The sequence below is a fragment of the Sceloporus occidentalis genome, unplaced genomic scaffold (genome assembly GCF_023333645.1).
Source record: "Sceloporus occidentalis isolate IW3139 unplaced genomic scaffold, rSceOcc1.0.p SCAF_43, whole genome shotgun sequence".
Classification (NCBI taxonomy): domain Eukaryota; kingdom Metazoa; phylum Chordata; class Lepidosauria; order Squamata; family Phrynosomatidae; genus Sceloporus; species Sceloporus occidentalis.
Window position 1 is genome coordinate 1,141,293 of NW_028317023.1, and position 15,114 is coordinate 1,156,406.

Below are 15,114 nucleotides of genomic sequence, written 5' to 3' on the forward strand. Positions count from 1 at the left end.
TTTATCTACAAGTCATTCATTCTCAAATAAATCAGCCCAAGATCTTTGTGGTGTAACTCAAATCGCAAATACTGATTGCAGTTTGAATGCTTTGAGCACAGAACAGCAGAACGCTACTTAACCCCTTAAGGACCGGGCAACTGCCTCACCTTTTCGAGACTCAAAAAGGCTGCGAGGAGTCTCCCACCTTACTTATCAGTCAGTAATTTAGGGGTGTCTAGTAATATTAATTATTTAAACTATGTTTAGACTAATATACAGTTTGGTGGCTGGCCCCAGTCAAGCATTTTCACCCCACCGCCTTCCAGATTGTAATCTTATTGAGCAGGACTCTCTTTTTTCTGTCCGAATTAGTATGAGATGTACTGCTTCTTACCGTTTACAGCACTGCAGAATACGATCGAGATACAGAAATTATTCAATAAATAATCTGAATGTATTTCTTAAAACTACTTTTTGCATGTGGGTTTTGTCAGCCAGTGACTGTTTCTGGGGATAATTCGTTGAGATATGTGGCAGAATGTGACACAACTGGAGTCTCTAATCTTTTCTGCTCTTTTTCTTCTTCACGTGATTATTGCAAAGGCTGCCCGAACCAATAAAATGAAGTTAAAAAGGAGGAATAATCATGCACATCCATGACAGTTAGAATGGCTGCTCCTGCAGTATTTACATAAGGCAGATATCTAATATATACACACAGTATGTGCCATTCTAGTTTAGAAGTCATTAAATACCATACACTACATATACATATGATTACATACTACCATCATATTCTGCAATGTTGTTTATTAGTCAGACCAGGGAAAAACAGATCTGCTTGAGCGTATAGGCAGTGAATGCACGGTTATGAACAGGTAAAACCAAATATGTGCCCCAAAATACTCATATTTATTAATTACCCAACATCATATATATATATAAGTTCAGTGGACAACCTTGCATTACACCTTGTTTAGAATCATTAGATGATTTTGTTTTAAACTTACCGGGATGATTACATCGTCATAAAAGCTCCATGCAAGAGCCCAACGCATTGTGCGCCCCTGATAAAATTCTGTATGGGCAACTTTGGGAACCTATGGCATTGATTAATAAATAAAAAAAAAAAAAAAAAAAAAAAAAAAGACAATGAGCTTAATATAGTTCATTAATATAATATATAGTTTTGCAAACAGAAAACTCATATTTAGGTAAGTGACCAATACAAATAATCTAAAGTCTCAGAATATGGGTTTATCTTTGTTAAATGGGGAAATACCATTAGAAAAAAAATTATATAAGCATTATATATGGTGTTGAATACAAAAATGTAGTTTAGCATCGAAGGAAACTCAGTGGTTTCATTTTGTTCCTATAAACCTCTTTTATCCCGAAGGCTGCCGTTGTTGTCGGTGATATTTTGGATGACTCTCTCTGCTCAAACACCACACTGAGCTGATCCCAGCTCCCTCGAGTGTGTGAAGAATTTAACCCCTTGATGACAATTGCCGGTCCGGGCACGTCACGGAAATTCAAGTCGATAACGACAAATGACGTGCCAGGACCGGCAACCATCTCTGGCCCCTCCCCGGGGCGTCAACATCCGCCATACTTTGTATGGCGGCGGACGCCCGTTTTAAAAGCGTTTAGGAGGCGATCAACGATCGCCTCCTAAACTTAAATGGTGTCGCTGGAATGCCTCGATCAGGAGGCATCCAGTGACACCAAACACTTACCTGGGGATACCAGCAAGATGGCGGCGGTCCGGGAAAATTCAATAAAGAAAAACAAAGTCTAAAAAGTTCGCTAGCCGGTCTCCAGACCCTCTAGAGAACTCTGGCTCCACTTGCAGGTTGAATATAGGTACTGCATTCAACCATGCAAGTCAATGGAGCTCAGCTTTCTAATCACAGTGTGATTAGAAAAAATAAATTAAAAATAAAATAAAATTAATAATAATTAGAAAAAAAATAGTAAAAAACCAGTAAAATGTAAAAATAATTTCCCACTGATGTCACTATCAGGGGAACCTTCAAGTTGAAAAAAAATGGTAAAATTTTTTTAAAAAAGGCAAAAAAATATATATATATATATATAAAAAATATATTTTTGTGAGCAAGTCCTAAAATTAGCATATTAGCTTAAAACAATTCTCGCATGGAAAGAGTTAAAATACTGGCATATTAAATGCCCATGGGGTGTCTTCTTTTAAAAAATGTATGATTTGATGGGGTAAATTTAATTGGCCAGGTTCAACAAGGTCCCAATTAACACGGGGGGAAGGATGGCCACACATCTAATTTCCAATTAGAAAAATGCACACGTACCAAATGTGGCCTTTTAGTTCCCCCCAAAAATGACAAACCCATGCATGTGGGGTATCACTGTACTCAGGAGATGTTGCTGAACACATATTGGGGTGTCGTGTGACAGCGGTATATACCAGGAGCTGTAAATTCATACATAAAGTAGGTGTGTGTGGGAAAAATACACACACAAAAATACTACTGCAAACTTTGAAAAAATGCTGGTGGTAAAATGTGTGCATGCAAAGAGTTAAAATACCAGCATTTAAAATACCCTGTGGTGTCTAGTTTTCAAAAATATATGGGTTTATTGGGCACACTGAAATGGCCCGGCTCAAAGATGTACCGAATAGGGGATGGGCAGTGGATCCCCAAATGCCAAAGTTCAACATTGAAAAATGTGCATGCCCCAAATGTGGCCCTTTTGCCCCCAAACAGCCAGGCAAAATCATTCATGTGAGGTATCGCTGTACTCAGGAGATGTTGCTAAACACATATTGGGGTGTTTTATGATAGTGACATATACCAGAACCTGTTTATTTATACCTAAAGTAAAATGTGTGTGAAAAAACAAATGCAAAAAAATTACTACCATAAAGTTTGACAAAGGCTGATGGTAGAATAAGTGCTTGGAAAGGGTTAAAATACCAGCATTTGGAATACCCTGGGCTGTCTAGTTTTCAAAAATATATGATTTGATGGGGTAAATTGCATTGGCAGGCTTCAAAGATACCCGAAATGGCACATGGAGGGAAGAATTACCAGATTTTGAAAAAATGGCTTTGAAATAGCAAAACGCTACCTGTACTTATTGCTCCATAACGTGCAGAAAAAAGCAAAAGAACATAAAAACATTGGGTATTTCTAAACTCAGGACAAATAGTAGAATCTATTTAGCAGGTTTTTTTATTACCTTTTATAGATGAGTAAAAGATTTTTCAACTAAAAGTTAGAAACAGTCATTTTTTTCTAAATTTTTCACCATATTTTATACTTTTTTTAATAGTAAATAATATGATACAATCAAAACAATGTCATCTAAAGAAAGCCCTTCTTGTCCTGAAAAAAAACAATATATAATGTGTGTGGGTTCAGTAAACGGGAAAGAAGAAAATTACAGCTAAACACGAGCAGCGCAGAAATGTTAAAACGGCCATTGTCACGAAGGGTACAAAAAGTAAAATCAGCCTTTGTCACGAAGGGGTTAAACAAGCGCCATTTTTGTATTATTCTGAATATGGCATTAAAATGGAATTATAACTTCTTAAAAAAATATGAGATTTTCAGACAGATTCAGAGTTAAAAAATCAACAAAAATAAAAAACAACAAACTGTACCCCATGAATTCGTAGCTCTTCCTTCAAAGGCGCCAAACTGCACTTCTTCCCCAACATGCAGCTGTACCATCTAGAATGAAAAAGCCGACAGGGTATATAATTGGGGAGCTTTAATTCACCGCGGGAAAACACAAAAGCCAAAGGTAGCTCAGCAGTCACTGTATTATGCAGAAATTTTTACTCCGTGATCCAGACATCTTGACATTTTTCACCGCAACAGCATGAACACGCAAAACACAACTACTGATTTGCATTAATTAATCCCTTTCGGGTCATTCTGCTACAGCACTACAGGCCTATGAAAGCAGAACACATTGGGATAATTGATGGTAATTCTGACATATAAAAACATCAGGAGTCTGCAACAGAAAAATCAAACCTAAGTGGTACCTAAAAAATAAATAAAACAATTACAACTATGATGAACCAATATTTGGGGCGACTTTGGGACAAACATTCCTTTTTTTTTTTGGAGTTAGATAAAGCAATTTTTATCCTTCTGGATCAAATATTCTATATGTAACTATTTGTTACTTAAAATAAATAATGAACATAATGAGCAAACCTGTCTGTAAATAAGGAGAGAACAATGGATATATGCGGCAGTGTACCGAAGCATGTCTGTGCCAGACCACAATATCACGTCAGATTAGTTTGGATCTTCACGATGAGGTGTGATGCACTTTTTATGAGTTACACATGTAGTAATATATAAAAACATTCACAAAATCCCATCAATCATCACTTCATCGTATTTAACAGCATTAGAAAAAGGAATAAATCATGTTGAATAGTCAACACTCAAAAATTGATTCACAGTTATTATTCCATTATATGGATTATGTTGCATAAAATTATATGTAGTGTGTTTGTGTGTATACTTGGCTCCTCTCGTGGGATTCTTTAGCAGCTTTAACCCTTCGTAAAGCAAACCTTCATCTCACACCTTTTATATTTGTGCTCCTTTATATATTGAACGCGAGTCTGAGTGCATTCGGTTTCAAGCTCATCAGCCGATGATATATCCAACAATCTTTGCAATTTAACAGGATTGTCAGCAGGACCCTCCAAAACTCATCTCGGTGTAAGAAAGATTGACATTTGGAAAACTTCATTAGATAATTATTAAAATAATAATTTTCCTTTATCATTTTAACGGTGTTACATTAAGAATGTTGATATTACCTGCAAATATGTTCCATTTTAGTTTTGGATACACAAGTATTTGGGGGTTTTTTTTCTTACGAAGGAAATGCCCAGGACTAGATCTTGAGCCAAATTATTATTATTTTAAACATATACTGCATTCACTATAAAAGAGAGACCGATGGTGTAGTTTTTTTTTTTTTGTGTGTGTTTTTCTTCAGTCTCTTCACACCTAAGCAGCCCTAAATAATTAGCCTTCAAAAAGAGATCTCCTTAACCTCTTTTGGAAGACAGTTCTTGATATCAGTTTCCCTCGATCACGCTTTTGACAGCTCAATGTATTTGCTCCTGGCAGCAGTTTGCCGGGGCTGGTTCTATGAACAAAAACCACTGGAGGGTTTTACTCTAAATGCCGTCGTGCTCGGGATTAAAGTCAAAGCCCATCTGTTTACTAATCACACAACATCTGAATCTGTTGTGCTCGCTGTCAGTAAAATGTAGGCGTCAGGAATAAGACAGCCGTCTCCATTCATGCTCAATGCGGCACTTGGCTGCTACATTTCAGGACAGAGCGGGAGATTACACGGGGGTCTTAGGTTTCACAGTAAAGTGTCACAGCGGTCGGGCTAAAAAGTTGTCAAACAGTATGTTTCTATAAGTATTTAAGTAACAAAACCACATTACACATTACCCATCAAGCACACGTGTCAGCAATAAATGCTATGACCAGATAACTCCCATTAGACTGGTAGATATGGCTCCTAACAATTTAACGCTAGAGATTAACTTCTTGACACTTCTATTGATCACAATGGATGCAGCCCTTCCAGGCCTCTTGATACTATATACATTTCTCTAGCCCTGATAAACACGATACAAGTAAACACAATGGTTTCAATGGTGACTGCTCCATACTTACAATTATGCCCCTTTTTTTAATATTTAAATATGGCCTTTAACTGTCTGCTCACATGTATAGAATCATTACCACCATATCAAATACACATGATTTATGCTACATGTGCTCCATTTGTACGCCATTATTTTCTGGCAGAAAAATTAACTAAAGCTAGTGTTACTCGGAGTATGCCTGGCTCATATAATGGAAAGCTCAACCGGTGAGGAAAGCTCAACTGTCTTAACTTTATAGTATGGAAGGTCAGCTCAGCTATTTTTACAGGAGAAGCTCAAACATATGGAGGACCTAATACCTACATCCAACGGCACAGGCCTCTCGCATGGCAAAGAGAATATTTTTCTCGTTATTGTACACTCTTATACTGTTTCTATGCTCAGGGAGGCAAAATTGTTGCCTTATCTGTAAATTCTCACTTTAGTCAATAAATCTCAATTAACACAAAAGAACTGCAGATTCATTCCTCCCAGGAGCATGAACCTGACAAAGATCATAATTATACATGACACAGAAGACCTATAAAACTAATTGGCCCCACAAGACCCCAAACGATATTATTAACATGTAATTAAAAGAAAAGGGCTCTGTGTTAATAAGAGATTTCCCTATATGTAATATATCATATACATAAACCCAATTAGAGAAGTGTGGACAATGTCCCGTTTATATACTCTTCTCTTTTAAGTAGGCATTGAGCTAGTCTTAAGGAAGCAGTCCCTATAGGACCATATGAATAACAAAACTTCCTTCTTATTGATCAATGTGAGTTTTATGAGGATTGTACCAGGTTGAATACTCAGTTCCTGCGAAACAAGAGGCCCGGTAGACGGACATTAGTGATTTCATTCATCGTTGTGAGCAAGCAGAGGCCCTAAGCCAGCCTAAAACTGGGTGGCCCTAACGTTAAAGTAAATGTATAGGTGACACTAATTTTAGCATATATACTGTGAGGGTGTGTGTATATACATATATTTTTTCTAGAAAAAATGTTGCAGGGGTTCTCTTTTACCAACATATGTTTCAAAAGGGACAAAGAAAAAAAAACTACCTTTTTAACTACTAATCGTATCTCCTCCTCTTTGGTGATAGCGTATACCGAGTGCCCAACAAAAAAAACCAGGAGGTCTTAGTAAACCCACGTTGCTCCATTTTGCCAGAAGGAAAAATGGATGTTTAGGAACATTAAAGCGATGTAAAAATCTGTAAAGTGCATTTTGGAAAGCTGGCTCATCTAAAGTTCAAAACAAATTATCCGTCATTCTGGCTGCAACAATAACTTGAACGGTTAGCACCTTCCTGCGATGTAAGAGCACCCCCTTACACCCCGAACTTCATTAAAGTAACATTTTATTTCCAAAGTCTATTTCTACAAATTGTTTATGTAATATGCATATTCATTAAAAAAAAAAAACAAAAAAAACTTTTCCAGAAACACACAGTACATTTACTAAAAAAACGTAGTTATTTCAAACATATTTTGAGCTCGTTCCTAAAACTACGGGAAGTAAAGCGATCCACTACCCCACATTAATACGATTGTTCAAAGGAGCGGATACATCAGCATTGCGTTTACACAGCATTTGTAGAAACAAAACCAAATGACGGACTTCCTTTAACCCCTTGATGACAATTGCCGGTCCGGGCACGTCACGGAAATTCATGTCGATAACGACAAATGACGTGCCAGGACCGGCACGTCATTAACCCCTTAATGACAATTGCCGGTCCTGGCACGGCACGGAAAAGCATGTGCTTTACGACAATTGACGTGCCAGGACCGGCACGTCTTTAAACGGGTGCAGAAAGCGATCTACTATCGCTTTCTGCACCCAAAAAGCGTTGCTGAATGCCTCGACCTCGAGGCATTCAGCAACGCCGCGATCAGCACGAAGGGGCCATCTCTGGCCCCTCCACGGGGCGTCAACATCCGCCATACTTTGTATGGCGGCGGACGCCCGTTTTAAAAGCGTTTAGGAGGCGATCGACGATCGCCTCCTAAACTTAAATGGTGTCGCTGGAATGCCTCGATCAGGAGGCATCCAGCGACACCAAACACTAACCTTTTGATGGGCTGTGACGGCTCCGGAGAGCGGTCAAAGCCGCAGCTGCCGGCAATCTTCGCCATCAAGGAAGATGGCCGCCGTCCTGTAACAGGAACCACAAATTTTAAAAGTTCGCTAGATAGTCCAGACCATCTAGAGAACTTTGGCTCCACTTGCAGGTTGAATACAGGTACTGCATTCACCATGCAAGTCAATGGAGCCCAGCTTTCTAATCACAGTGTGATTAGTAAAAATAAATTAAAAAATAAAATAAAATTAATAATAATTAGAAAAAAATAGTAAAAAAACAGTAAAATGTAAAAATCATTTCCCACTGATGTCACTATCAGGGGAACCTCCAAGTTGAAAAAAAGTTAAATTTTTTTTAAAAAAAAATAAAAAAAATATATATATATATATAAAAAATATATTTTTGTGAGCAAGTCCTAAAATTAGCATATTAGCTTAAAACAATTCTCGCATGGAAAGAGTTAAAATACTGGCATATTAAATGCCCATGGGGTGTCTTCTTTTAAAAAATGTATGATTTGATGGGGTAAATTGAATTGGCCGGGTTCAACAAGGTCCCAATTAACACGGGGGGAAGGATGGCCACACATCTAATTTCCAATTAGAAAAATGCACACGTACCAAATGTGGCCTTTTAGTTCCCCCCAAAAATGACACACCCATGCATGTGGGGTATCACTGTACTCAGGAGATGTTGCTGAACACATTATGGGGTGTCGTGTGACAGCGGCATATACCAGGAGCTGTAAATTCATACATAAAGTAGGTGTGTGTGGGAAAAATACACACACAAAAATATTACTGCAAACTTTGAAAAAATGCTGGTGGTAAAATATGTGCATGCAAAGAGTTAAAATACCAGCATTTAAAATACCCTGTGGTGTCTAGTTTTGAAAAATATATGGTTTTGTTGGGCACACTGAAATGGCCCGGCTCAAAGATGTACCAAATAGGGCACGGGCAGTGGATCCCCAAATGCCAAAGTTCAACATTGAAAAATGTGCATGCCCCAAATGTGGCTCTTTTGCCCCCGAACAGCCAGGCAAAATCATTCATGTGGGGTATCACTGCGCTCAGGAGATGTTGCTGAACACATATTGGGGTGTTTTGTGATAGTGACATATACCAGAACTTTTTAATTCATACCTGAAGTAAAATGTGTGTGACAAAACAAATGGAAAAAAATGACTATCACAAAGTTTGACAAAGACTGGTGGTAGATATGGTGCATGGAAAGAGTTAAAATACTAGCATTTGAAATACCCTGGGGTGTCTAGTTTTCAAAAATATATGGGTTTATTGGGCACACTGAAATGGCCCGGCTCAAAGATGTACCAAATAGGGCATGGGCAGTGGATCCCCAAATGCCAAAGTGCAACATTGAAAAATGTGCATGCCCCAAATGTGGCCCTTTTGCCCCCAAACAGCCAGGCAAAATCATTCATGTGAGGTATCGCTGTACTCAGGAGATGTTGCTAAACACATATTGGGGTGTTTTTTGATAGTGACATATACCAGAACCTGTTTATTTATACCTAAAGTAAAATGTGTGTGAAAAAACAAATGCAAAAAAATTACTACCATAAAGTTTGACAAAGGCTGATGGTAGAATTAGTGCTTGGAAAGGGTTAAAATACCAGCATTTGGAATACCCTGGGCTGTCTAGTTTTCAAAAATATATGACTTGATGGGGTAAATTGCATTGGCCGGCTTCAAAGATACCCGAAATGGCACATGGGGGGAAGAATTACCAGATTTGGAAAAAATGGCTTTGAAATAGCAAAACGCTACCTGTACTTATTGCTCCATAACGTGCAGAAAAAAGCAAAAAACCATAAAAACATTGGGTATTTCTAAACTCAGGACAAATAGTAGAATCTATTTAGCAGGTTTTTTTATTACCTTTTATAGATGAGTAAAAGATTTTTCAACTAAAAGTTAGAAACAGTCATTTTTTTCTAAATTTTTCACCATATTTTATACTTTTTTTAATAGTAAATAATACGATACAATCAAAACAATGTCATCTAAAGAAAGCCCTTCTTGTCCTGAAAAAAATATCTAATGTGTGTGGGTTCAGTAAACGGGAAAGAAGAAAATTACAGCTAAACACGAGCAGCGCAGAAATGTTAAAACGGCCATTGTCACGAAGGGTACAAAAAGTAAAATCAGCCTTTGTCACGAAGGGGTTAATATTCCCACAAACGCTTATCACTTTCTTACTTACCTCAACCTTTTCTTCAGCTGCAGACTATCATGAATGATCCTCTTAACAAACTCTAACTCTCCCCCTTCAGCCATGATCTCTGTAACGCCCCCAGTGTTCACTGAACTAGGTGGTGGTCGGCGAGGGTTTCGGGAATTTACTCCCTGTCAAAAAACACAAAACGTTGGTAATCTCATTCGAAGGGTATGCATGGCTTTTGCCCTGAAAGGGCCACACGTACCTGGTTCACAATCTAGCCCTTTTCCAGCATTTATGTACCACGCATGTAGCTGGCACTCTAAGGGTTAAAGGAACAGTCTAATCCTCAACAAAAAGTAAAGCACTTTAGAGTCGGTTGTGCAATGACCCCAATGCATTTGTGTGCATGCATTCTTTAGAAAGCGGTCTTAGAAAATGAAAGAGTAAGTGGCCCCCACGGAAAGACTTTATAAACTCCCCATCTTTTCAAACCGTTATTGGGACCGGAACTGACTGAGCTTCTGGGAACTGTTTATTATATGTTATCATAACAAAAGTTATCATGGCAAAAAAAAGTTATGCTGGAGTTGGGTTACTATGTTAAAGTTTCAATTACTCCAACCTACCAGGCGATCATTGGAAACGCTTTTTACATGATTCCTCGGGAGAAACATATGATTCATGAGATATGGCCAAAATGTTTATCGTGTACAATATGTCGATACCTATTTTATCATCGTACTGTAAACTTTTCCTTTCTGAACCTTGTATGTACTTTTTTAAATGATACACCAAAGGTCTTAAAACTTTGTTTCTCTACTTCTTATAATCGGAGAACTTGATTAAGAAATGAAACAGAGCTCCTCCCTGCCTGCTTTCACTGCTTGTGAGGAATCGTACTTAAGAATGCTTCCCTCCGGCACTTCCTGCTTTCAAAGGAAGCTGCAAAAGTGAGAAAATAAGCAAGACAATAACCAAAGAACGCATGCCTCATCTTGTCTGCATTGGTAGCCAAAAAAAAGACTCCAATATGCATTAAAATTAACTAAAAAATATTAGAAATGGATCAGCCTGCGTCTTTAAAAGCTACATGAAAACATGTCAATCAAAATGTGCATTAGATACTGAAGTTTCCAAAAATAACTCAAACCGAATTCTATTTTGCAAAGAACAATCCAGAAGCTTTTTCTCTCAGTTATCAATTCAACATTTTGTATAAAGTTTGTAATAAAAGAAGCATTTAAATCAAAGTGCACAAAATGCATTCGTCATTAAAATGTTTCTTATTGTACTTTATTAAAAAGTAAAAAGAAAAGCTATAATTTTAAAACACATTTTGACAAGTGAATGAACGGATTTCACAGGGAGAACAAAACTGCAAAAAGGCAGGGGAAACATTTGTATTTTTATAATGCATAAAAAGTAGCTTTTAGGCTAGGTTTCCACTTGGGTTTTTGTCCTGCGTTTTTTTCTTGATGAAAAACGCCAAGAAAGCTGCCACTGCATTCTCCTGCGTTTTGGCGTTTTTTCTGGTGTTTTAGCCTTTCTGTGGAAATTGCTTTTTTGACCTTAGGCAGTTTTTCCAGCCTTTACACATTGGAATTTTCACCCAGCTAAAAGGGAATAGGATAAATGGCAAGTATCTGCCCCCTCCTGATGTCATTTCCTTGGTAGAGTTCTACTTAAACACCCCGGTGGATCCTTTTGTCTCTTTTCTGTGGTTTGTAAGGCATGCTTTATTCCGAATGTCTGCTCCTCTAGGAAGATTGGCCCCAAATGATGGTGCAAATTGTTTGCTGTTGCTTTTGGCACGCAGGATCCAGTTGATGCGTTGCGTATGTTTGTTTGTAATGGCATGTTTGTTCCAAATGGTGTAAAATTCAATATGAACTTTGTTTTGTGTGAAACTGTTTGTTTCCAGCCTATATCTCGTAGGACACACAGATACTGGGTCCATCCTCTGCATTGTAACTGTGGAAAAAACGCCATAAAAAACGCCAAGGCAAAACCCACATGGGTTTTTCATGGCGTTTTTTCTCTCCCATAGACTTCTATTGGAGAAAAACGCCAAGATTTCCTTGCAAAAAACGCCAGAGTGTCAACATGCTGCGATTCTGAAAAACTGCCACAGAGCCCAAAAAAGCAGAAAAGCGTCAAAGAGGACTGAAAAAACGCCAAGCAGAAAAACGCAGAGTGGATATGGCATTGTGCGATTTCCTATTGAAGAAAAGCTAACATCTGGCCGCAGCGTTTTTTTCACAAAAAAACACCGTGCGGCTGAATTGGCGTTTTTAGCAAAAAAAAACCCAAGTGGAAACCCAGCCTCTCTCTTTTCATGTGAATAATACCGTATTTCCTCAATTATAAGACGACCCCCCAAAATCAGAAAAAAAAAGCCTGAATATAAGACGACCCTATAGGAAAAAAGTTTTACCAGTAAATGTTAATTCATGTAAACTATTTTTTTTTTAAATAAAAGCTATGATTGAGAAAAATATTTTGTTTTTAATTCCTTTTATTTTCCAACCTGCCCCCCAGTTATGCACATCTTCCCCCAGGCTTGTCACTCTGCCCCATAAATGCCTTAAACCCCCTATATGCCACTGTGCCCCATGATATGCCTTTTAACCCTCTAAATGCCACTGTGCCCCATGATATGCCTTTTAACCCTCTATATGCCACTGTGCCCCATGATATGGCTTTTGACCCCCTATGTGCCACTCTGCCTCCAGAAATGCCTTATACCCCTATATGCCACTCTGGCATTTAGGGGGTTAAAAGGCATATTATGGGGCAGAGTGGCATATAAGGAGGTATAAGGCATTTCTGGAGGCAGAGTGGCGTTAAGGGGGTTAAAAGGCATATCATTGGGCACTCTGCCTACAGAAATGCCTTATGCCCCCCAATTTAACACCCCCCCCAAAAGAAAAACTTACCGGTGCGTAGTCCGGGCAGTGTGTAGACGTCTATGCATTTCGCGCAGGCAACTTCCGCTGCAGCCGGAAGGAGGTGCGGTTGGCAGCGGGGGTTGTCTGGATCCATCGCACAGACCTTCCCCGGCTGTCAGAGAGAATTCCCCGGTGAGGGGAACTCTGATCTCTGACAGCCAGGGAAGGTCTGACCGATGGACCTTCCCTGTCCTGAAGCGGTCTCTATTCTTCTCAACCTTAAGTCCTTAAGAAACTGATGGTGAAGAAAGAAATGGCGGGCACAGGGAGGCTGAAAGTGATGTGCATGTACTGGCTGCCTGAGCATGATAGGAGTATGATTGCTAACAATTGGTAGCAGCTAACATCAATCACACTCATATCATACCCAGGCAGCCAGTTCAATAACTTTATGTAAATTTCGGGCCCCAAAATTAAGATGCGTCTTATACATGGGGAAATACGCTAAATACACAAAATAGTATTTATCAATTTTACTCTTTCCAAATGCATACAAAACTTTTATTTCCTTTTCTAAGACACAAACATAAGATACTTTACCTTGGCTTCCAGTTGGTTGGCAAAAAAAGGAGGATTGCACATACAAAAATCATAAACAATCTCGGACTCTTCCTTTAATGCATCCATTAATAGAGTTTTTTGAGGAACTTTGACCACTAAAAGAAAACAAAAATCTATGAGTACCTATAAAGGATATTTTTCATTATATCATTCACTTGCATACAAAAAACAGCAAAAATACTACAATATTCGTAGGTGGTAGTTCCATGTTTGAGAAATTGTTAGATCTACATTATTGGAAACCGTCAACCCGGGGATAGCAGCTCTGGGGGCAACAACAGCACCGACTTTATACCGCATCCAACAGTAGGGGGCATCACATAGCCTGTTATTTCCACAGACACATTAGATACTTAGAATCGTTGGGCCGCTCTATTGCACCACTAAGCATGGAAAAAATAAGAAGGCAAATCCTGATGAAAATACTTAAATCTCTTTTTAGTATATATAAAAATATTCCCAAACAGAATTACATTCTTGTCATGTAAATTCCCAGAGTAAAGGTAAAAACCCTGCAGGTGAGTAATTCTGTTCTGTAATATGTCATATAGCCTCCTTTAACCAAAATACAGAGGCAGGAGTTTGAGCAATTCTAGCACCAGAACAGAACGCTGACACAGCTATTTAAAGGATTAAAACCAGAAACTAGCCAAACACTGCAGCACACATGAATGCAGCTGCGTGGTACACCCGGTAGGCATGCGGAACCGTGCCCTTCACATGCCAGCTTGTTATCTCTCACAGTCACCATGTCCAGAGATGATCAAATATACACAGCAACCTCCGCTGGGGCTTTCAACGCGTTCATGCATTGTGTAGTTTTGTAAAGCAACACGGAAATTGTTCCATTATTGTTTACCATTAGTCAGCAACACAAAAACGATCTTCTCCCTCTCAGGGGTCTCATAAAATAGCGATGCTTGCTCCTGCCGACAGAGGATGGCACTCTGTGTCTAATAACACCCTGATCTCCCACCGGTGCAAAAACTATAGGGTGTGCTATTACATCCTCGGTCATCTAGGGCCTGTTTTATAAGAGGTGATGGTACATCCTAAGGTCACTAATGGGTTAACAACGAGCCATTCTATTGTTTAACACAAGACAGCACGATAAAGGAATTGGGGTGTCTGTCTAGTAGATTGGGTTAAATAACAGAAAACGTATTGTTAATCTAAAACTAGTAATAAAAAAATTGTGTTACCCTTTTGGTCTCATTCACAAGGCTTCGGTCTACAACCAAAGTCTCATGTGACATTAAACAAATGCTGTGTAAAAACTGATGTGTGTAACACGACGTACGAGATACTGGTTGGCATATTGGGTCCATTTTGTAATGAAAGGACCCATGAGCAGAAATAACATAGGTAACGGTTTTCAGTGCTGGACTGAATAATGTCTTATCTCATATGCGGCAGTTCCCCTTTAAACTTAACTCTTCAGTAGAGAGGAGAGGCATGGAGGACACAGACACACAATCTGTAAAACGCCGATACCTTTAATGAGATCTGCCAAGTTGTTTTGCTCCACATTTTTCTTTGCATAATTAAAGCAGATGTCATCCACTTCTGTAGCAAGGAAATACCAGCCATTTAGAGTAGCCCCAAGCAATGGATAAATGCAAGACGCTCCTGTACCTAAAAACAACAAAAGACAATGT

General features: G+C 38.7%; 1 protein-coding gene across 1 annotated transcript in view; it reads right to left on the bottom strand.

Annotated features, from left to right (window-relative positions):
• The window catches only part of LOC149289660 (RNA N(6)-adenosine-methyltransferase mettl16-like), a 36,349-nt gene that overhangs the window by 12,770 nt on the left and 8,465 nt on the right, over positions 1-15,114 (bottom strand). The window contains exons 3-7 of the mRNA XM_089490334.1: positions 14,951-15,091; positions 13,436-13,551; positions 9,990-10,132; positions 3,629-3,698; positions 993-1,082 (exon numbers count right to left, since the gene is read on the bottom strand). Coding sequence (XP_089346460.1) covers positions 993-1,082; positions 3,629-3,698; positions 9,990-10,132; positions 13,436-13,551; positions 14,951-15,091 — 560 coding nt within the window. The remainder of the gene's footprint in view (positions 1-992; positions 1,083-3,628; positions 3,699-9,989; positions 10,133-13,435; positions 13,552-14,950; positions 15,092-15,114) is intronic.